This window comes from Phyllostomus hastatus, unplaced genomic scaffold (assembly GCF_019186645.2).
Source record: "Phyllostomus hastatus isolate PE091 unplaced genomic scaffold, TTU_PhHast_1.1 phas_contig_17, whole genome shotgun sequence".
Lineage (NCBI taxonomy): Eukaryota > Metazoa > Chordata > Mammalia > Chiroptera > Phyllostomidae > Phyllostomus > Phyllostomus hastatus.
The window spans coordinates 46,855,853-46,870,833 of NW_025333664.1; the positions used below are offsets into that span (position 1 = coordinate 46,855,853).

At 38.0% G+C, this 14,981-nt stretch overlaps 2 protein-coding genes across 5 annotated transcripts in view; one reads left to right on the forward strand and one right to left on the reverse strand.

Moving 5' to 3' along the window:
- Nucleotides 1–12,342, forward strand: part of GINS1 (GINS complex subunit 1) — a 35,526-nt gene extending 23,184 nt beyond the window's left edge. For both annotated transcript variants that reach the window (XM_045832849.1, XM_045832850.1), the window contains 3 exons: nt 1,774–1,890; nt 6,923–6,997; nt 10,343–12,342. In XM_045832849.1, the coding sequence (XP_045688805.1) occupies nt 1,774–1,890; nt 6,923–6,997; nt 10,343–10,411 (261 nt within the window). In that variant the 3' untranslated portion in view covers nt 10,412–12,342. The remainder of the gene's footprint in view (nt 1–1,773; nt 1,891–6,922; nt 6,998–10,342) is intronic.
- Nucleotides 2,599–14,981, reverse strand: part of NINL (ninein like) — a 261,481-nt gene continuing 249,098 nt past the window's right edge. For 2 of the 3 annotated variants that reach the window (XM_045832842.1, XM_045832841.1), the window contains one exon: nt 5,155–6,115. In XM_045832842.1, the coding sequence (XP_045688798.1) occupies nt 5,894–6,115 (222 nt within the window). In that variant the 3' untranslated portion in view covers nt 5,155–5,893. Of the gene's footprint in view, nt 2,654–5,154; nt 6,116–14,981 lie in introns of those variants that run through there. The other variant, XM_045832845.1, reaches the window with a different exon arrangement.

Sequence of the window (14,981 nt, forward strand, 5' to 3'; positions counted from 1 at the left end):
TGAAAGTTTGGACCAAATACGTGGGTGCACATTATATATGAGAGCTTTTGATCCATGGGCTACAGAATTGATGTTGTGTTAGGCATGAAAAGGACACCAAACTTGTATATCTGTATCAGAACCCTTGCATGAATGTATACATTGTCATTGTCAATAAGCAGCAATATTTTGAAAGCAGTCCTTTTTTTTCTGAGCAATGTGTCTCAATAATGGGCTTAAAATATTCAATAAGCCATGTTTTAAACAAATGTGTTGTCATCCAGGCTTTGTTGTTCCATTTATAGAGCACAGGCAGAGTAGATTTAGCATAATTCTTAAGGGCCCTAGGATTTTTGGAATGGTAAATGAGTACTGTCTTCAACTCAGTCACCAGCAGCTTTAGCCCCTAAAAAGAGTAAAGCTGTCCTTTGAAGCTTAAAAGCCAGGCATTGACTTCTCTACCTATTAAAGTCCTAGATAGCATCATTTTCCCATACAAGGCTGTTTCACCCACATTGAAAATCTGTTTAGTATAGCCACCTTCATTAATTCTCTTAGCTAGACCTGGACAACTTGCTGTAGCTGCTACATGAGCACTTGCTGCTTCACCTTGCACTTTTATGTTATAGAGACAACTTCCTTCAAACCTAACAAATGAACAACTTCTCTTAGCTTCAAACTTTTCTTCTGTAGCTTCCTTACCTCTGTCAGCCTTCACAGAATTGAAGAGAGTTATGGAATTATTCTGGATATGCTTTGGCTTAAGGGAATGTTGTGGCTGGTTGATTTTCTCTCCAGACCTCTAAAACTTTCTCCATGTCAATAATTAGGCTGTTTCACTTTGTTATGATTCACTGTTCATTGGAGTAGCACTTTTAATTGCTTTTAAGAATTTTTTCTTTGCATTCACAATTTAGCTAACTGGTACAAGGCACCCAGCTTTCATCCTATTTCAGCTTTTTTTTCCCCTAAGATTGATCATTTATTTATTTATTTATTTATTTATTTATTTATTTTAGGGTAGAGGGGAAAGGAGGGAGAAAGAGAGGGAAAGAAACATCAATGTGTGGTTGTCTCTCGCATGTCCCCTGCTGGTGACCTGACTGGGAATCGAACTGGCAACCCTCTGGTTTCAGCACTCAATCCACTGAGCCACACCAGCCAGGGCCTATTTCAGCCTTTGATATGCTTTCCTTAATGAGCTTAATAATTTTTTTATTTTCTGATTTAAAGTGAAAGATGAACACTCACTGGAACATTTAGAGGCCATTGTAGGGTTATTAATTGGCCTAATTTCAATATTGTTGTGTCTCAGGAAATAAGGAGGCCTAAAGAGAGGGAGGGAGACAGGAACAGTAGATTGGTGGAGCAGTCAGAACACACACACATTGATCAGTTAAGTTTGCCATCCTTTTATGGGCATAATTCATGGCACCCCAAAACAATTACAGTAATAATAACAAAGATCACTCATCACAGACTACTATAATGAACATAATAATATTGAAAAAGTTTAAAATACTGTGAGAATTACCAAACTGTGACACAGAAAATGCTTTTGGGAAAATGGTGCCGATAGACTTTTTCCACACAGGGTTGTCACAAACCTTTAATTGATAAAATCACAACATTTGTAAAGTGCAATAAAATGAACTATGCCTATAGTTTAAATGAATAAATGGTCATAACAGTGGTCCATATGGGAATATGTGCTGTTTTACAAAGAATAAGTATACAATTTCTGTAAGTTTGTTTTCTTAAAACTTTGTCAAATGACCATCTTTATGTTTGCAGATTGAATGGTTCAATCATTATAAAAAGTCCCTTGCTACTTATATGAGATCATTGGGAGGAGATGAAGGTTTGGATATTACACAGGATATGAAACCTCCCAAAAGCCTATATATTGAAGTAAGTATACTTCTTAAAGTGGATTTTTCCTTAATGCATAGATTGTTCCACCTTTTGTCTGTGGTGTATATGAATATATATTAGCTTATATTAAAAAGGAAAGGGAAAAATAAACCAAAACCAAACAATGTAACAAACCAGGGGATGATAGAAATGGGATAGAAAAGCTTAAATTTTCTGAATAGACCTGTTTTAATAGTTTTGATTTTGGAACCATGTAAGCATTTTATATATTATTAAATCCATGTGGAAAACCCACAAATTTTGAAAGCACAATAAAACAAATGAACCTATGTTTTAAATTGGTGGATTAGTCAAATTGGAAGTATTTTAAATAACTTTAAAACACATACTTTGAAGAGCAAAGTAGGAGGGATCACAATACCTGTTACCAAACTGTGTTTCAAGGCCACTGTAATCAAAACAGCCTGGTACTGGCATAAAAACAGGCACATAGACCAATGGAACAGAACAGAGAGCCCAGAAATAAACCCAAGTCTCTATGGTCCATTAATATTTGACAAAGGAGACAGCAACATAAAATGGAGTAAAAATAGCCTCTTCAACAAATGGTGTTGGGAGATCTGGACAGCTATGTGCAAAAAAATGAAACTTGAGCACCAACTTATGCCATACACAAAAATAAATTCAAGGTGGATAAAAGATTTAAATATAAGTCATGATACCTTTAAAGTCCTAGAGGAGAACATAGTCAGGAAAATCTCAGATATTTCATGTAGCAGTCTTTTCACTGATATGTCCCCTAGAGCAAGGGACATAAAGGAAAAAAGATACAAATGGGATCTCATCAAAATAAAAAGCTTCTGCATGGCTAATGAAAACAGTATTAAAATAAAAAGAGAACCAACTGTATGGGAAAACCTATTTGCCAATGACACCTCGGACAAAGGTTTGATCTTCAAAATATATAAAGAACTCATATGACTCCACTCTGAAAAGACAAGCAACCCAATTAAAATATGGGCAAAGGACTTGAACAGACACTTCTCTAAGGAGGACATAAAGAGGATCCAGAGACACATGAAAAGATGCTCAATATTGCTAGCTATCAGAGAGGTGCAAATTAAAACCACATTGAGATACCACCTCACACTGGTCAGAATGGCCATCATAAACAAAGCAACAAACAAGTGTTGGAGAGGTTGTGGAGAAAAAGGAACCCTGGTGCACTGTTGGTGGGACTGCAGACTGGTTCAGCCACTATGGAAAACCAAATGGAATTTTCTCAGAAAACTAAAAATGGAGCTGCCTTTTGACCTGGCAAAAGGCAGGATACAGTAATGGATATTATTGGATACAGTAATCTTGGTTGTAGGTCCTTGCTTTTTATCACTTTGATGATTTCTTGCCAATCCCTTCTAGCCTGCAAGGTTTCTTTTGAGAATCATCTGACAGTATTATGGGGGCCTCCTTGTACATAACTAACTGCTTTGCTCTTGCTGCTTTTAAGATTCCCTTTTCCTATTTGGCATTTTAATTATGATGTGTCTTGCAGTGGGCCTGTTTGGGTTCCATCTTGTTTGGTACTCTCTGTGCTTCTTGGACTTGTATGTCTATTTCCTTGTCCCTAGTTAGGGAGATTTTCTTTCATTATTTTTTCAAAAAGATTTCCAGGTTGTTGTTCTTTCTCTTCTTCTGGCACCCCTAAGATGTTAGTATGCTTAAAGTTGTCTCAGAGGCTCTTAGACTATCCTCATTTTTTTGTGTGGGGAGGATTCTTTTTTCTTCTTGTTGTTCTGATTAGTTGTTTTTTGCTGTCTTATATTTTAAATTGCTGATTTGCTTCTCGGCTTCATCCACTCTACTGTTGATTCCCTGCAAATTGTTCTTTATTTCAGTTAGTGTATCCTTTGTTTCTGACTGGAAACAAAGGCAGAAAAAATCCTTTTTTACACTGTTTACGCCCTCACAGAGTTCCTTGAGCATCTTTATAACCAGTGTTTTTTTTTTTTTTAAGATTTATTTATTTATTTTTAGACAGGGAAGGGAGGGAGAGAGAGAGCGAGAGAGAGAGAGAGAGAAACATCAGTGTGTGTTTCCTGGGGGCCATGGCCTGCAACCCAGGCATGTGCCCTGGCTGGAAATCGAACCTGTGATGCTTTGGTTCGCAGCCCATGCTCAATCCACTAAGCTACGCCAGCCAGAGGCATAACCAGTGTTTTTAAGTCTACATAGATTGCTTTTCTCCATTTTGTTCAGTTCCTTTTCTGGAGTTTTGCTCTGCTCTTACATTTGGACCATGTTTCTTTGTCTCCTCATTTTGGCAGCTTCCTTGTGTTTCTTTTTATTAAATAGAGCTATTATGTTTCCCAGGCTTGATAGAGTGGCTTACTATAGCGGGTATCCTGTAGGGTCCAGTGGCACAGCCTCCTCTATTACCCAAGCTGGGTACTCAAGCTACACCCAACTGTGTGGGCTATGTATACCCTCTGGTTGTAGTTGAGCCTTGATTGCTGTTGGCACATGCAAGGTCAGGCACTGCCTGTGTTCTGTCCACACAGAACACAGCTACAAAGCTACAGAGTGATCTCCAGATGGTTGCTACTTGTGCTGGACTTTGAGGTGCAAGGCTGGCTGCTACTAGTGCCGGGCCTAGGGCAACTTAGTGAGAGGTACTGGCTTGCTGAAGCCAGATGTTGCTTGTTTGAGAGAATTTAGAAAAAACTGAAACCTTGGCTGAGAAAAGCCATTCATATGAAAAAGCCACTGGAAACATCTTGGGTGAGCCTGAAAGTTGGATGGGGCAGGGCTTCAGGGAATCACCAGGGTGGAGCAAACAGTGTGAGCCAAATTGATGGTGTCTCAGATATGTTGCTCTCCTGACAGCTCTGTGGTGGGGAGGGGGCTCAGAAAAGGACTAATGGCCTCTGACATCACTTTTCTCTGGGAGAAAGCTGTCCCCCAGCTCTTGCCTTGATGCCAGATAGTTCAGTTCCTCCCTGCATATCTCTGATGACTTTCAATCTGCTGCCCCTACACTGGTGTTCAGAGGGGGTGAGTCCAGGTAAATCTGTGCAATGGCTCTTCAAGAGGAACTGCCAGGGAGTCCATCAGTTTCTGTCTTCCACAACCTCAATCCCTGCTGGGGTTTTTTGGTTTTTTTTTTTAAGATTTTATTTATTTATTTATTTTAGGGAGGGAAGGAAGGGAGAGAGAGAGAGGGAGAGAGAAACATCAATGTGCAGTTGCTGGGGGTTATGACCTGCAACCCAGGCATGTACCCTAGCTGGGAATCGAACCTGCAACACTTTGGTTCGCAGCCTGCGCTCAATCCGCTGAGCTATGCCAGCCAGGGCCCCTGCTGGTTTTTATAGCTGGAAGTTATAGAGTCGTATCTTCCTGGTGCTGGAACCATTGGTTGGGGAATCTGGTATGGGCCAGGGGCCCTTTGCTCCTAAGAGATCCCGCCTGATTTCTATCTGCCACATGTGGCTGTTGGACCAGTCCATTCTGTGTCTCTGCCTCTCGTACCAGACTCAACATGGTTTCTTCTATAATTCAATAATTGTAGGACTTTCATTCAGCTCGATTTCTGACAGTCCCTTGAATGATGGTTTTTATTTAGTTTACTTGTAATTTTGATGTGGTTGTGCAAGGAGGTGAGCCATGTTTACCTATACCACCATCATATAACTGGAAATTTCATGATTTAAAAATTCCTAATTAATAACATGTAGTAATGGTATTAAGATTATATTTTTTAAAAGAATCTCATTTTGTAGAAGTAGATACTATTTATAGATGAAATGAAATTATGTCTAGGATTTGCTTAAAAATCTAGAAGTTGGTGAGGGAACAAGGTAGGCCTGATGCTGATAATTGATGCTAGTTAATAGAACTTTGAGTTCCCTAATATTTCTTTTTACTTTTGAGTATATTCATGATTTTCCATAATATATTTAAAGAAGTAAAAAGGTGTTAGTGATGGTAGAGAATTTTCTAAAATAGCATTCCTCAAGTTAAGTTAAAATACTTGGTTGAGTCATGGTAGGATTCTAGAGGAATTACAGGACATGCTGAAATTACATAGGAAAAGTAGATGCTTGAAACTTACTGCTTGAGTTGGGTTTACTAATACCAATCCTGGCGCTGAGAATAAACTCCAGTCCTGACTTCTCATAGAAGATGAAAAAATGTCCTGGTTTCCTCTGGTAGCAGTTGAAATTGTGGCCATGTCTATAACCTCTCCAGGGACATTCTTCCCCTGCAGTTGTAGAAGTGGTTATGAAAAGGCAGTCTTATGCCTCCCACCTTCCAACTAAAAACCTCTCCTGATTCTTATAACATGAATCTGCTTCTGCTCTTTCTTGATTTAGTTGTAAGGATTTTGGGAAAAGAGTGTGCATATCAAAGGAGATTGGAAATATCTTTTTTGTTGTTGTTGTTGTTGCTTTTGCAAATGCTGTTTCTTTTTCTTTTTTTTTTTATCATTGTTCAAGTACAGTTTTCTCCCTTTTACTCCCAGTTCAGCTCCCCCTCCCAACCCTCCCCACTTCCCTCCCATTACCACCCTCCCCCTAGTTTTTGTCCATGTGTCCTTTAAGTTTGTTCCCGAGATTGGAAAAATCTTTTTAAAACAGAAGTTTTGTAAACTTACCTGTGTTCTATTCTTAGAAATTGATAATCATGGGAGGAACCTATAAGAGGCAGGTTGGAATTGATCCCTTTTCTTTGTAAATAGATTGTTTCACTGCTTAATACTTCAGTATTTGCAGAGGGGAAGGAATGCAATCATGTTTCCCTTCAGCATCTCCCTGGGTTTCCTTGCTGTTAGTACACACATACATTTGGATATTTTGCTATTCTTCTTCCTCCCCATCAGAACAGGACAATTGGAACCACTAGAATACAATAGTAGGAGTACGAGGACTAAGTACGCAGGGAAGGAACAAACCAACAGAAAGCTTAATACTTTTACTGTGTGGGTATTTATATTGTATAATCTTTATATGCTTTGTGGTCACTACATATTAAGAAATAATTTAGATAAAACATCACTTTTTCTTTTCAGGTACGATGTCTAAAAGACTTTGGAGAATTCGAAGTTGATGATGGTACACCAGTTCTATTAAAAAAAAATAGCCAGGTATTTATTGTCTTAAGATTTTTGAAATCTTTTAAGAGTGTTGCATGGTGGAAACGTTGAAATTAGTAGCAAAGTAAACATCACCTTGTGATGCTCATTTATATCTAGACATTATGTTTAGTGTAAGACTACTTTTTATAAATATAAAGACATGCTTAGGCAAATGTTACATATACGTGTAATTAAGGAAAGATTAATTAATTTAATAGAATGTTGCTTGTATTTAATACTAAGCATTTTCCAAGGAAAGTATCACTGGACCTTATTCTAGCACTATGAAAATGTTAGATTTAACTCTTTTCTTTGAATTGTGATTAAAAAGGTGATAAGCATTCATGTTTAGCTTGTATTTCACCATATAAATCCCAGTTCTTTTTTTTCCCATGGAGAGATAGATATTTCTCTATCTTTTTAAAAATATTTTATTTATTTATTTTTAGAGAGAGGAAGGGAGGGAGAAGAGAGGGAGAGAAATATCAATGTGTGGTTGCCTCTCTCACATGCCCTATTGGGGGCTTGACCTGCAACCCAGGCATGTGCCCTGACTGGGAATCGAACCAGAGGCCCTTTGGTTCTCAGCCTGGTGCACAATCCACTGAGTCACACCAGCCAGGGCTAAATCGTAATTCTTTAGCAAACAAATAATGATATAGATAAAAAATTTCTGAGTAATATATTAACAGAATTTACTAGGGAAATACTAAAACTATGAAGTTGTTAACTTAAACCAAATTTTTTCTTTTTCTTTTTAAGATTTTATTTATTTATTTCTTAGAGAGGGAAGGGAGGGAGAAAGAGAGAGAGAGAAACATCAATGTGCGGTTGCTGGGGGCCGTGGCCTGCAACCCAGGCATGTGCCCTGACTGGGAATCGAACCTGCGACACTTTGGTTCGCAGCCCATGCTCAATCCACTGAGCTACGCCAGCCAGGGCAAACTAAATTTTTTCTTACTAAGAATCTCAATATATTTATTCTTTGCTTTGAAAGTTTCAAGTTCACATTAATTTTACATTAATGTTCTAAATTAATGTTCATCCTATTTCAATTTTCTGTAGTCACATTAATGCAGGAGGAAAAATGACCTAATGAGAACCACTCTTTCTTTGCCTCCCATCTTGTTGGTTAGTGTCTAATGAGCCTATGTCTTTGTTTATGGAATAGAACAAAAGAATGCTTCAGGTTATTTGGTTCTTAGACTTATTTTCTTAAGAGAGGGTGCCTTGATCTCTTATTTTATGAGTACCTTTAGAGCTCTGGTAGTTTCATAAAACAAAGGTTAAATATATTAAAGACAAATTTTCAGGGCACCCTAAAATCTTTTTTTGTTAAGGCAGAATTTCCCTCCCAGTGTCCTCTTAGAGAAGTAGGATACTGATGAATTGAATTAATATTAATTAATATTAATACTGAAATTAATAGTCTCCTAAAAATCTATATTTCTGGAGGACCCATTGTGAAGCTTTGGTTCACAAGAATAAAGCTATCCTTATAAAGCAAGATATGAGAAAATGTCATTTTTTCCTAAACACCATCCTGTGGTTGAAATTTTTTCTTAAACTTTATGGCTGATCTTCCCACCCAGTGTGCCCAGATGATGGTTATTCCTCAGTGGCAGGGAATACCTAGGTAGAGCTTGGGTAAGTGGGAACCCAGCTGAGCCCTTCTTCCATCTGCTTTTGTGTTAGACAGTTGTTTTCTGTGTGGACCATGCAGAAACCTTTTTCATGGTAATGCTGTTTCTGGCAAAAGAATTATTTTACTTCATTTTTTATTAAATTTATTGGGGTGACATTGGTTCCCATGGCGATGCTTTTTGTTACTATCATCCTACCCTTTATAAAAATGGGAAAATTTAAAAAACACATAGTCTACTATAGTTGATATTAAAGTGTTTCTAAAAGTGTCTCATCACATCTAAAATCAGTTTTCTATGGAATCTGTCCATATACTATAAAACAGGGAGACATTTTTTTTACTATACATTCACTTACGCCTATCAATATGACAAACATGTTTCTGTTTGTCTAGAAATCAGGAAACCCCTTTTTTTAGAAAAAATCGGAATAACTGTTAAATAAGTAACATGTCCCCGCCTTTTTTCTTTGGGGGTGTTGGTGGTATGTTGTGGTGGACCCCTTTTTTATATTATACCTTCTAAAGTCTTTTTAACATGTTAAATAATAGTCCTTGGCCCATGTGGTTTTTTTTTTAATTTTTTTTATTTTATTTCTTTTTAGAGAGGGAAGGGAGAGAGAGAGAGAGAGAGAGAGATCAATGTGTGGTTGCTAGAGATCAATGTGTGGTTGCTGGGGGCTGTGGCCTGCAACCCAGGCATGTGCCCTGACTGGGAATCGAACCTGTGATGCCTGGTTCGCAGCCCACGCTCAATCCACTGAGACACGCCAGCCAGGGCGGCCCATGTGTTTTCATGACTAATTTGGAGGACTGTTTTTGGCTACAGGAATTACATAAGGCCTTTGAGTTTATTATGAGGGACTTGTAGGTGTACAGTGCTACTAAAGTTACATTTTGCTTCTTTGAATATTTTTGGTAATCTTTTCTATTGCAAGTATTTTCTAAGGCTATTTGCTCTGTACTGTATAATGTACTGGTTTTTGTTTTGACCCAAGTGTATCTTTTTTTTCTTTGAGATTACTTTGGTCATCCATGAGCTTGGAAGCTCTTCCTCCCTTGCTTCCTGTACTTCCTCATTCCAAAGTTTACAACATGTTCACTTCTGTTTTAAGCCCTTGTGTGTAGAGAGGCAATCAGACAAGAAGGCTCCTTTTCACTTCACAATGACAGAGTATCCTCTCAGGACATGAAGGACGAGTGATACCATTATCTCGGTGTAGGTGTCTTAACATAGTGTATAAACAGTACTTACTTCATAGGTTACAAGTACTTTTGAAACTTGAAAAGTACAAGAGAAAAGTTGCCACCATAATTAGAATAAATGGTCTAATGGAGCATTCCTTTGTTGGTCTTCCTAATGACTTATTATACAACTTGTCATCTATTTGGTGCCTAAAAATCTCACCTACCTGGATTTTCTGTGCATAAATTCAAATGCAAATACTAAGGAAAATACCTACTAGAATTCATAAGTCTTTAAATTTAACTTAAACTATGAATTTGTTTATTAAAATAAGAAATCAATACACTTCTACCTACCATCAGTTTCAGTTGATGAAAGTAGCAAATATACTTAAGTTTAGCTTTTAACTGTATAACTATTGAAATTTGAAAAATGTATAACCAGTTGCTGCTTTTTAATGATGTAAAATGTAATTTAAAATTCTTTTCCAATCTTTCTTTTTCTCTCTACCATCTGTTCCACTCAGCACTTTCTACCTCGGTGGAAGTGTGAGCAGCTGATTAGACAAGGCGTTCTGGAGCACATTCTATGGTAACCTCATACTGAAGCCCTGCCAAGCTTCCCTGTGGTACGAGGCTGAATCCCTCCAGACAAACTTCTACACTTCCTTCTCCACCCAGCCTTGTCCTATCCCTCTTTGGTTTTAAAGGTTATAGACATTCTTTCATATAACCAGGAATACTTGGCTGAGAATGGTTTGTTTTTCTATTGTATAGGATTCCTCCTCTTTTTTGTAATCTGCATCTATAATTATAACATTCCTATAGTTACTGCAATGTGTGTGTGTATTTTGAATGAAAGTAAATATTTATTACTATAAATTTGAATCTTTTAAACAATAAGAGGGCTATACTTGGCTATTGCAAGAAAGTAGGTCCCTGTGCATTTTGTTTTGTTTCTGGTAGTGTGCGTTGTATAAGCCAGGGAGCTGAATTCCTGGAATATGTGTTTCTAAATCACATGGGCAGGTAGAGATGGTGGTTTATAAAAGTTTTCAGTGTATGTAATGCTTAATGACAATTGCTGGGCTATTTGGAAAGAAAAAGGAAGGACACAATGAACCAGCCCATTTCCAACAGTGGTGGCTTGCCTGGCTCTTGCCTGTCTGTGAGAGTACCAGTATCACCACTTTGGAACGGGAAATAGAAATTGGGGCTAGGAAAGAAACTTTGTAGTTTCCCCCAGATTCCCATTGACAGAAAAGTCACATGAACAGTTGGTTAGCTAAGTGGAGTGCAGTTTCTGTTTGATGAACTATGAATGGTAGGAGTTGGAGAGGCACAGAGTGAATCTTTTCACTGCCTGGTGGTCAGTTGCCTTTCCCTACTCTTAGTCCCCTCCATTACCCACCCAAGAATCTGGAAGAGGCATTCAAATATAAAAGACTAGATAAACCTGGTACTTGGTACATACTATGCACACAGTTTTGTTTTTATATAGGGGAATGTTTCTGGCCAAAATCAAGTTATAGAGAGGCTTTACCTAGGATGTGGATCTGTATGTTTTCATAACAGATCTACTTGTAGGCTGCCCTGTGCAGATATTTTCATTATTTAAAATGATTTCTCCCCTTAATTTTGGTAGCCAGCTCATATTTTCATCTATATCTCTGCTGAATGTTCTATAAACAGTGAATGAGATTGGTGATGTTTTTATGTTAATTGTGGGTCTGCAGTCACTTTCCTTCTTCATATCTACACCCAGAGCACATGGAACCATGCACACTCGTGAGCTCTAAAGTCCATGTGAGTCAGCTGTGAGGATAAAGAGCTATGAAGACCATTACCATGTTGCCAGCCCTCCATCACACCTGAACTTAAATGATACAATGTTTTGTGTTTAAGTCCCCAAATAAAATGATAAAATATATCCCGTATTTGAAATGAATGTATACTATTTGAAAATTTAAAATTTTATTTACTCTACTTAGAATTGTGGCTAGAACTTTGAAGGTAATACTTGTATATGTGTAAGTTAAAAAAAGGTAAAAAATAAATAATGTAGAAAATGAAAGCTCTCCTAAATGTCACAGTCCCATGTGCTTACTGTTAACTAGTTACATTTGTAAAGTATACCATTTCTTTTTAGTGGTTTCCCAATTATTTTTGTTCCTAGTGTGAATGAATTCTTTTTTGTATTATCTAACTGGCTTTGGCTGATATATGTACAAAAGTTGCAAATTATGATGACTTGGCTAGATTTTGATATTTATATAAACTCATTTCTTTTTTATATTGATTTTGTTGACTAGAACTTTTTTTAATTGGTCTGGAACTTTTGGAAAAATGTTTACTGTTGCTGCTAATATGTGGCAGCTTATCTTTTTCATGACCTTATTGGAAGCCACAGGCTCCTTTCTCAACCTCCCTATCTCATACTTCTCTAGGGGAAATACCAAAACTTGTGGCCTCCATCAGTGTAACTTGAAGCCTCAAAATAAATTCAATGCCATAATTTAAAATAAAATAGTGGTAATTAATAAATATGGTTTTTTGAAGTATGCCTTTGGAACTTGAGTAAAAATCATACTGTTTCTTATTTAATTCCCTAATGTTGTGAATTATATGAATACAATTCTATCATTAAGCTGTAGTGGTACCTCAGTGCTTATCGTTAATTTGTTCCAGAACTCATGACACATGGTGAAAGTGATGAGTACTAAACAATGAAGCATTTTCTCTTGCGGGGCGGTGTTGTGACTCACACAATTTCTAGCAACGGTAACAGGTCCTGAGCAAGCACTGACCATTGAAAAAAATTTTTTTCTTGTCACAATGTGACGAGAACAGGGTTTGACAAGTTCTGAAGCTAACGAGTACCTAAGTATGACTACTTGCATTTCTGCCCTGACTTGGTGGCTCAGTTGGTTGAGCATCGGTTCATACACCAAAAGGTTGCAGGTTGATTGTACCAAGTCCATGCACATAGCTAGGTTGTGGGTTTAAGCCCTGGTCAGGGTGCATATAGGAGGCAACCTATCAGTGTTTCTCTCACACCAGTTTTTCTCTTATATCAGTGTTCCTCTCTAAAATCAATAAACATATCCTTGGGTATGTACTAAATTCAAAACAAAACAAAACAAAACAAAACTTTGCATTCCCTGAGCTACACTCTTCGTGGCCATGGTGTTTACCATTTAGTGAACTGTAATGTATGATTTTCTGTTATTTTGTAGATGAATTTTTCAACTGTCAGTGATAATTGGTTTTTAATGTTTTGGGAGAGGGGAATGTATACACGGGCTTTGTCAGTGTTGTCAGTTATCTGTTCTATGAAACAAACCACCCAACAGTGGCTTTAAACCATACCATTTTATCAGCTCTCACAATTCTGTGGTTGACCAGGCTTAGTTGGATGATTCTGTAGCTCTTCCCTGGGGTCTCTGCTGTGGTTGTATTCAGATGGTGGCTGCTTGGCCTCCTATCTTTTTGTGGTCTCTCCATGTGGCTTACTCCAGAAAGCTGGCTGTACCAATGACCTGGCAGCTCAGGACTCCCACAGTACCAAGAGGATGGAAGTCAGCATTGTTAGTTTTCTGAAAGGCAAGGCCTGACATTGGACTAGCACCACTTCTGCTGCATCCTATCAATGGTTATAGTAATAAGCTGCCCAAATCAGTGAAGGGACTGCCTGAATCACATGAAGGTGGAAACACTGAATAGCCACCAATGCCAGCTTTGGTGTCAGTGCCTGGTTTGTAAAACTGAGTTGATGTTAATTCCTTTGCCTGTTTTAAATAGAAATGTAATGGCTTTAATACTGATAGTATACCATCTGGGTGTGAATCTTTTGGGGGGAGAGATGTTGATCTTTGATGTATTTTTTCCCCAATTTTTTATAGTTCATTTTTATTGTATTCCATTACCATTTATCTCCACCTCCACCAATCCCCCTTTCCCCCATATCACCACATTGTTATCCATGTCCATGAGTTCTTTTTCTTTTTTGCTTGATCCCTGCCCCAGCCCCTTCCTAGGTTAAACTAACCGTGCATTCCTGATATAACTCCATTTAGGATTTAATTTGCTAAAATACTGTTTATCATTTTTCTATCTAGATATTGGTCTGTAGTGTTCTTTCTTTGTCATGTCCTTGACACTCATAGACATGACATAGACACGAGTGTCATGTCATAGAATGAGTTGGGAAATACTTCCCTCTCTTCAATTGTTTTAGAAGAGTTTTGTACACTTGATACTATGTCTTCCTTAAATGTTTAGCAGAATTCACATTTTAAACACCTGGGCCTGGAGTTTCTTTGTAGGAATGTTAACCACAGTTTCAATTACTCTCAAAGATACAGGTCTATTCAGTTTATTCTTCTAGAATGATCTTTGATAATTTTCATCTCCTCCATTATGTCTAAGTTATTGAATTTATTGGCACAGTATTGTTTCCATTACCTTATTAGGCTTTTTGTAAATTCTGTAGTGATGTCACCTCTTTTATTTCTGGTGTTGGTAAATTTATTTTCTCTTTATCATGATCATCTTGACTACAGGTTTACCAATTTTATTAATCTTCTCAAAGAACCAGCCTTTAGCTCCATTGGCATTTTCTTTTTTTGGTTTTCTATTGCAGGGATCAACAAACTTTTTCTATATCTTAGAGTTTGTAGGCCAGAGTCTTTCATGGCTGCCACTATAGCACAAAAGCAGGCTACAGAATTGGGCTTAACTTGTTAAGAATGTAGTTTGTGGAGTTCTGGCCAAGATGGAGGCATATAGGTAGAAACCCTTTGCTTCCTTGCACAACCAAAAGGAGGATAACAACCAATCTAAAAACAATAAAGAACCAGAAGTTCCAGAAAATCAAACTGCATGGAACTCTAACAACCAAGGAATTAAAGAAACAGTCAACCAGGTCAACTAGACCGGTAGGAGTGAGATGGGCAGAGGGGCAGGCAGAGAGAACCTGAGGCAAGGTGGTGGACCATGTGGGCGGGGCTGGCTGAAAGGACCCGATGGCAAGGTGGCAGACCAGACCTCCAGGCGGGGGCTAGCTGAGAGAACCCAGGGCAAGGCTATGGACTATGTGGGCAGGGATGGCTGAAAACACCTGGTGAGGCAGCAGACCACGTGGGTGGGTCTGGCTGAATTGGGAAA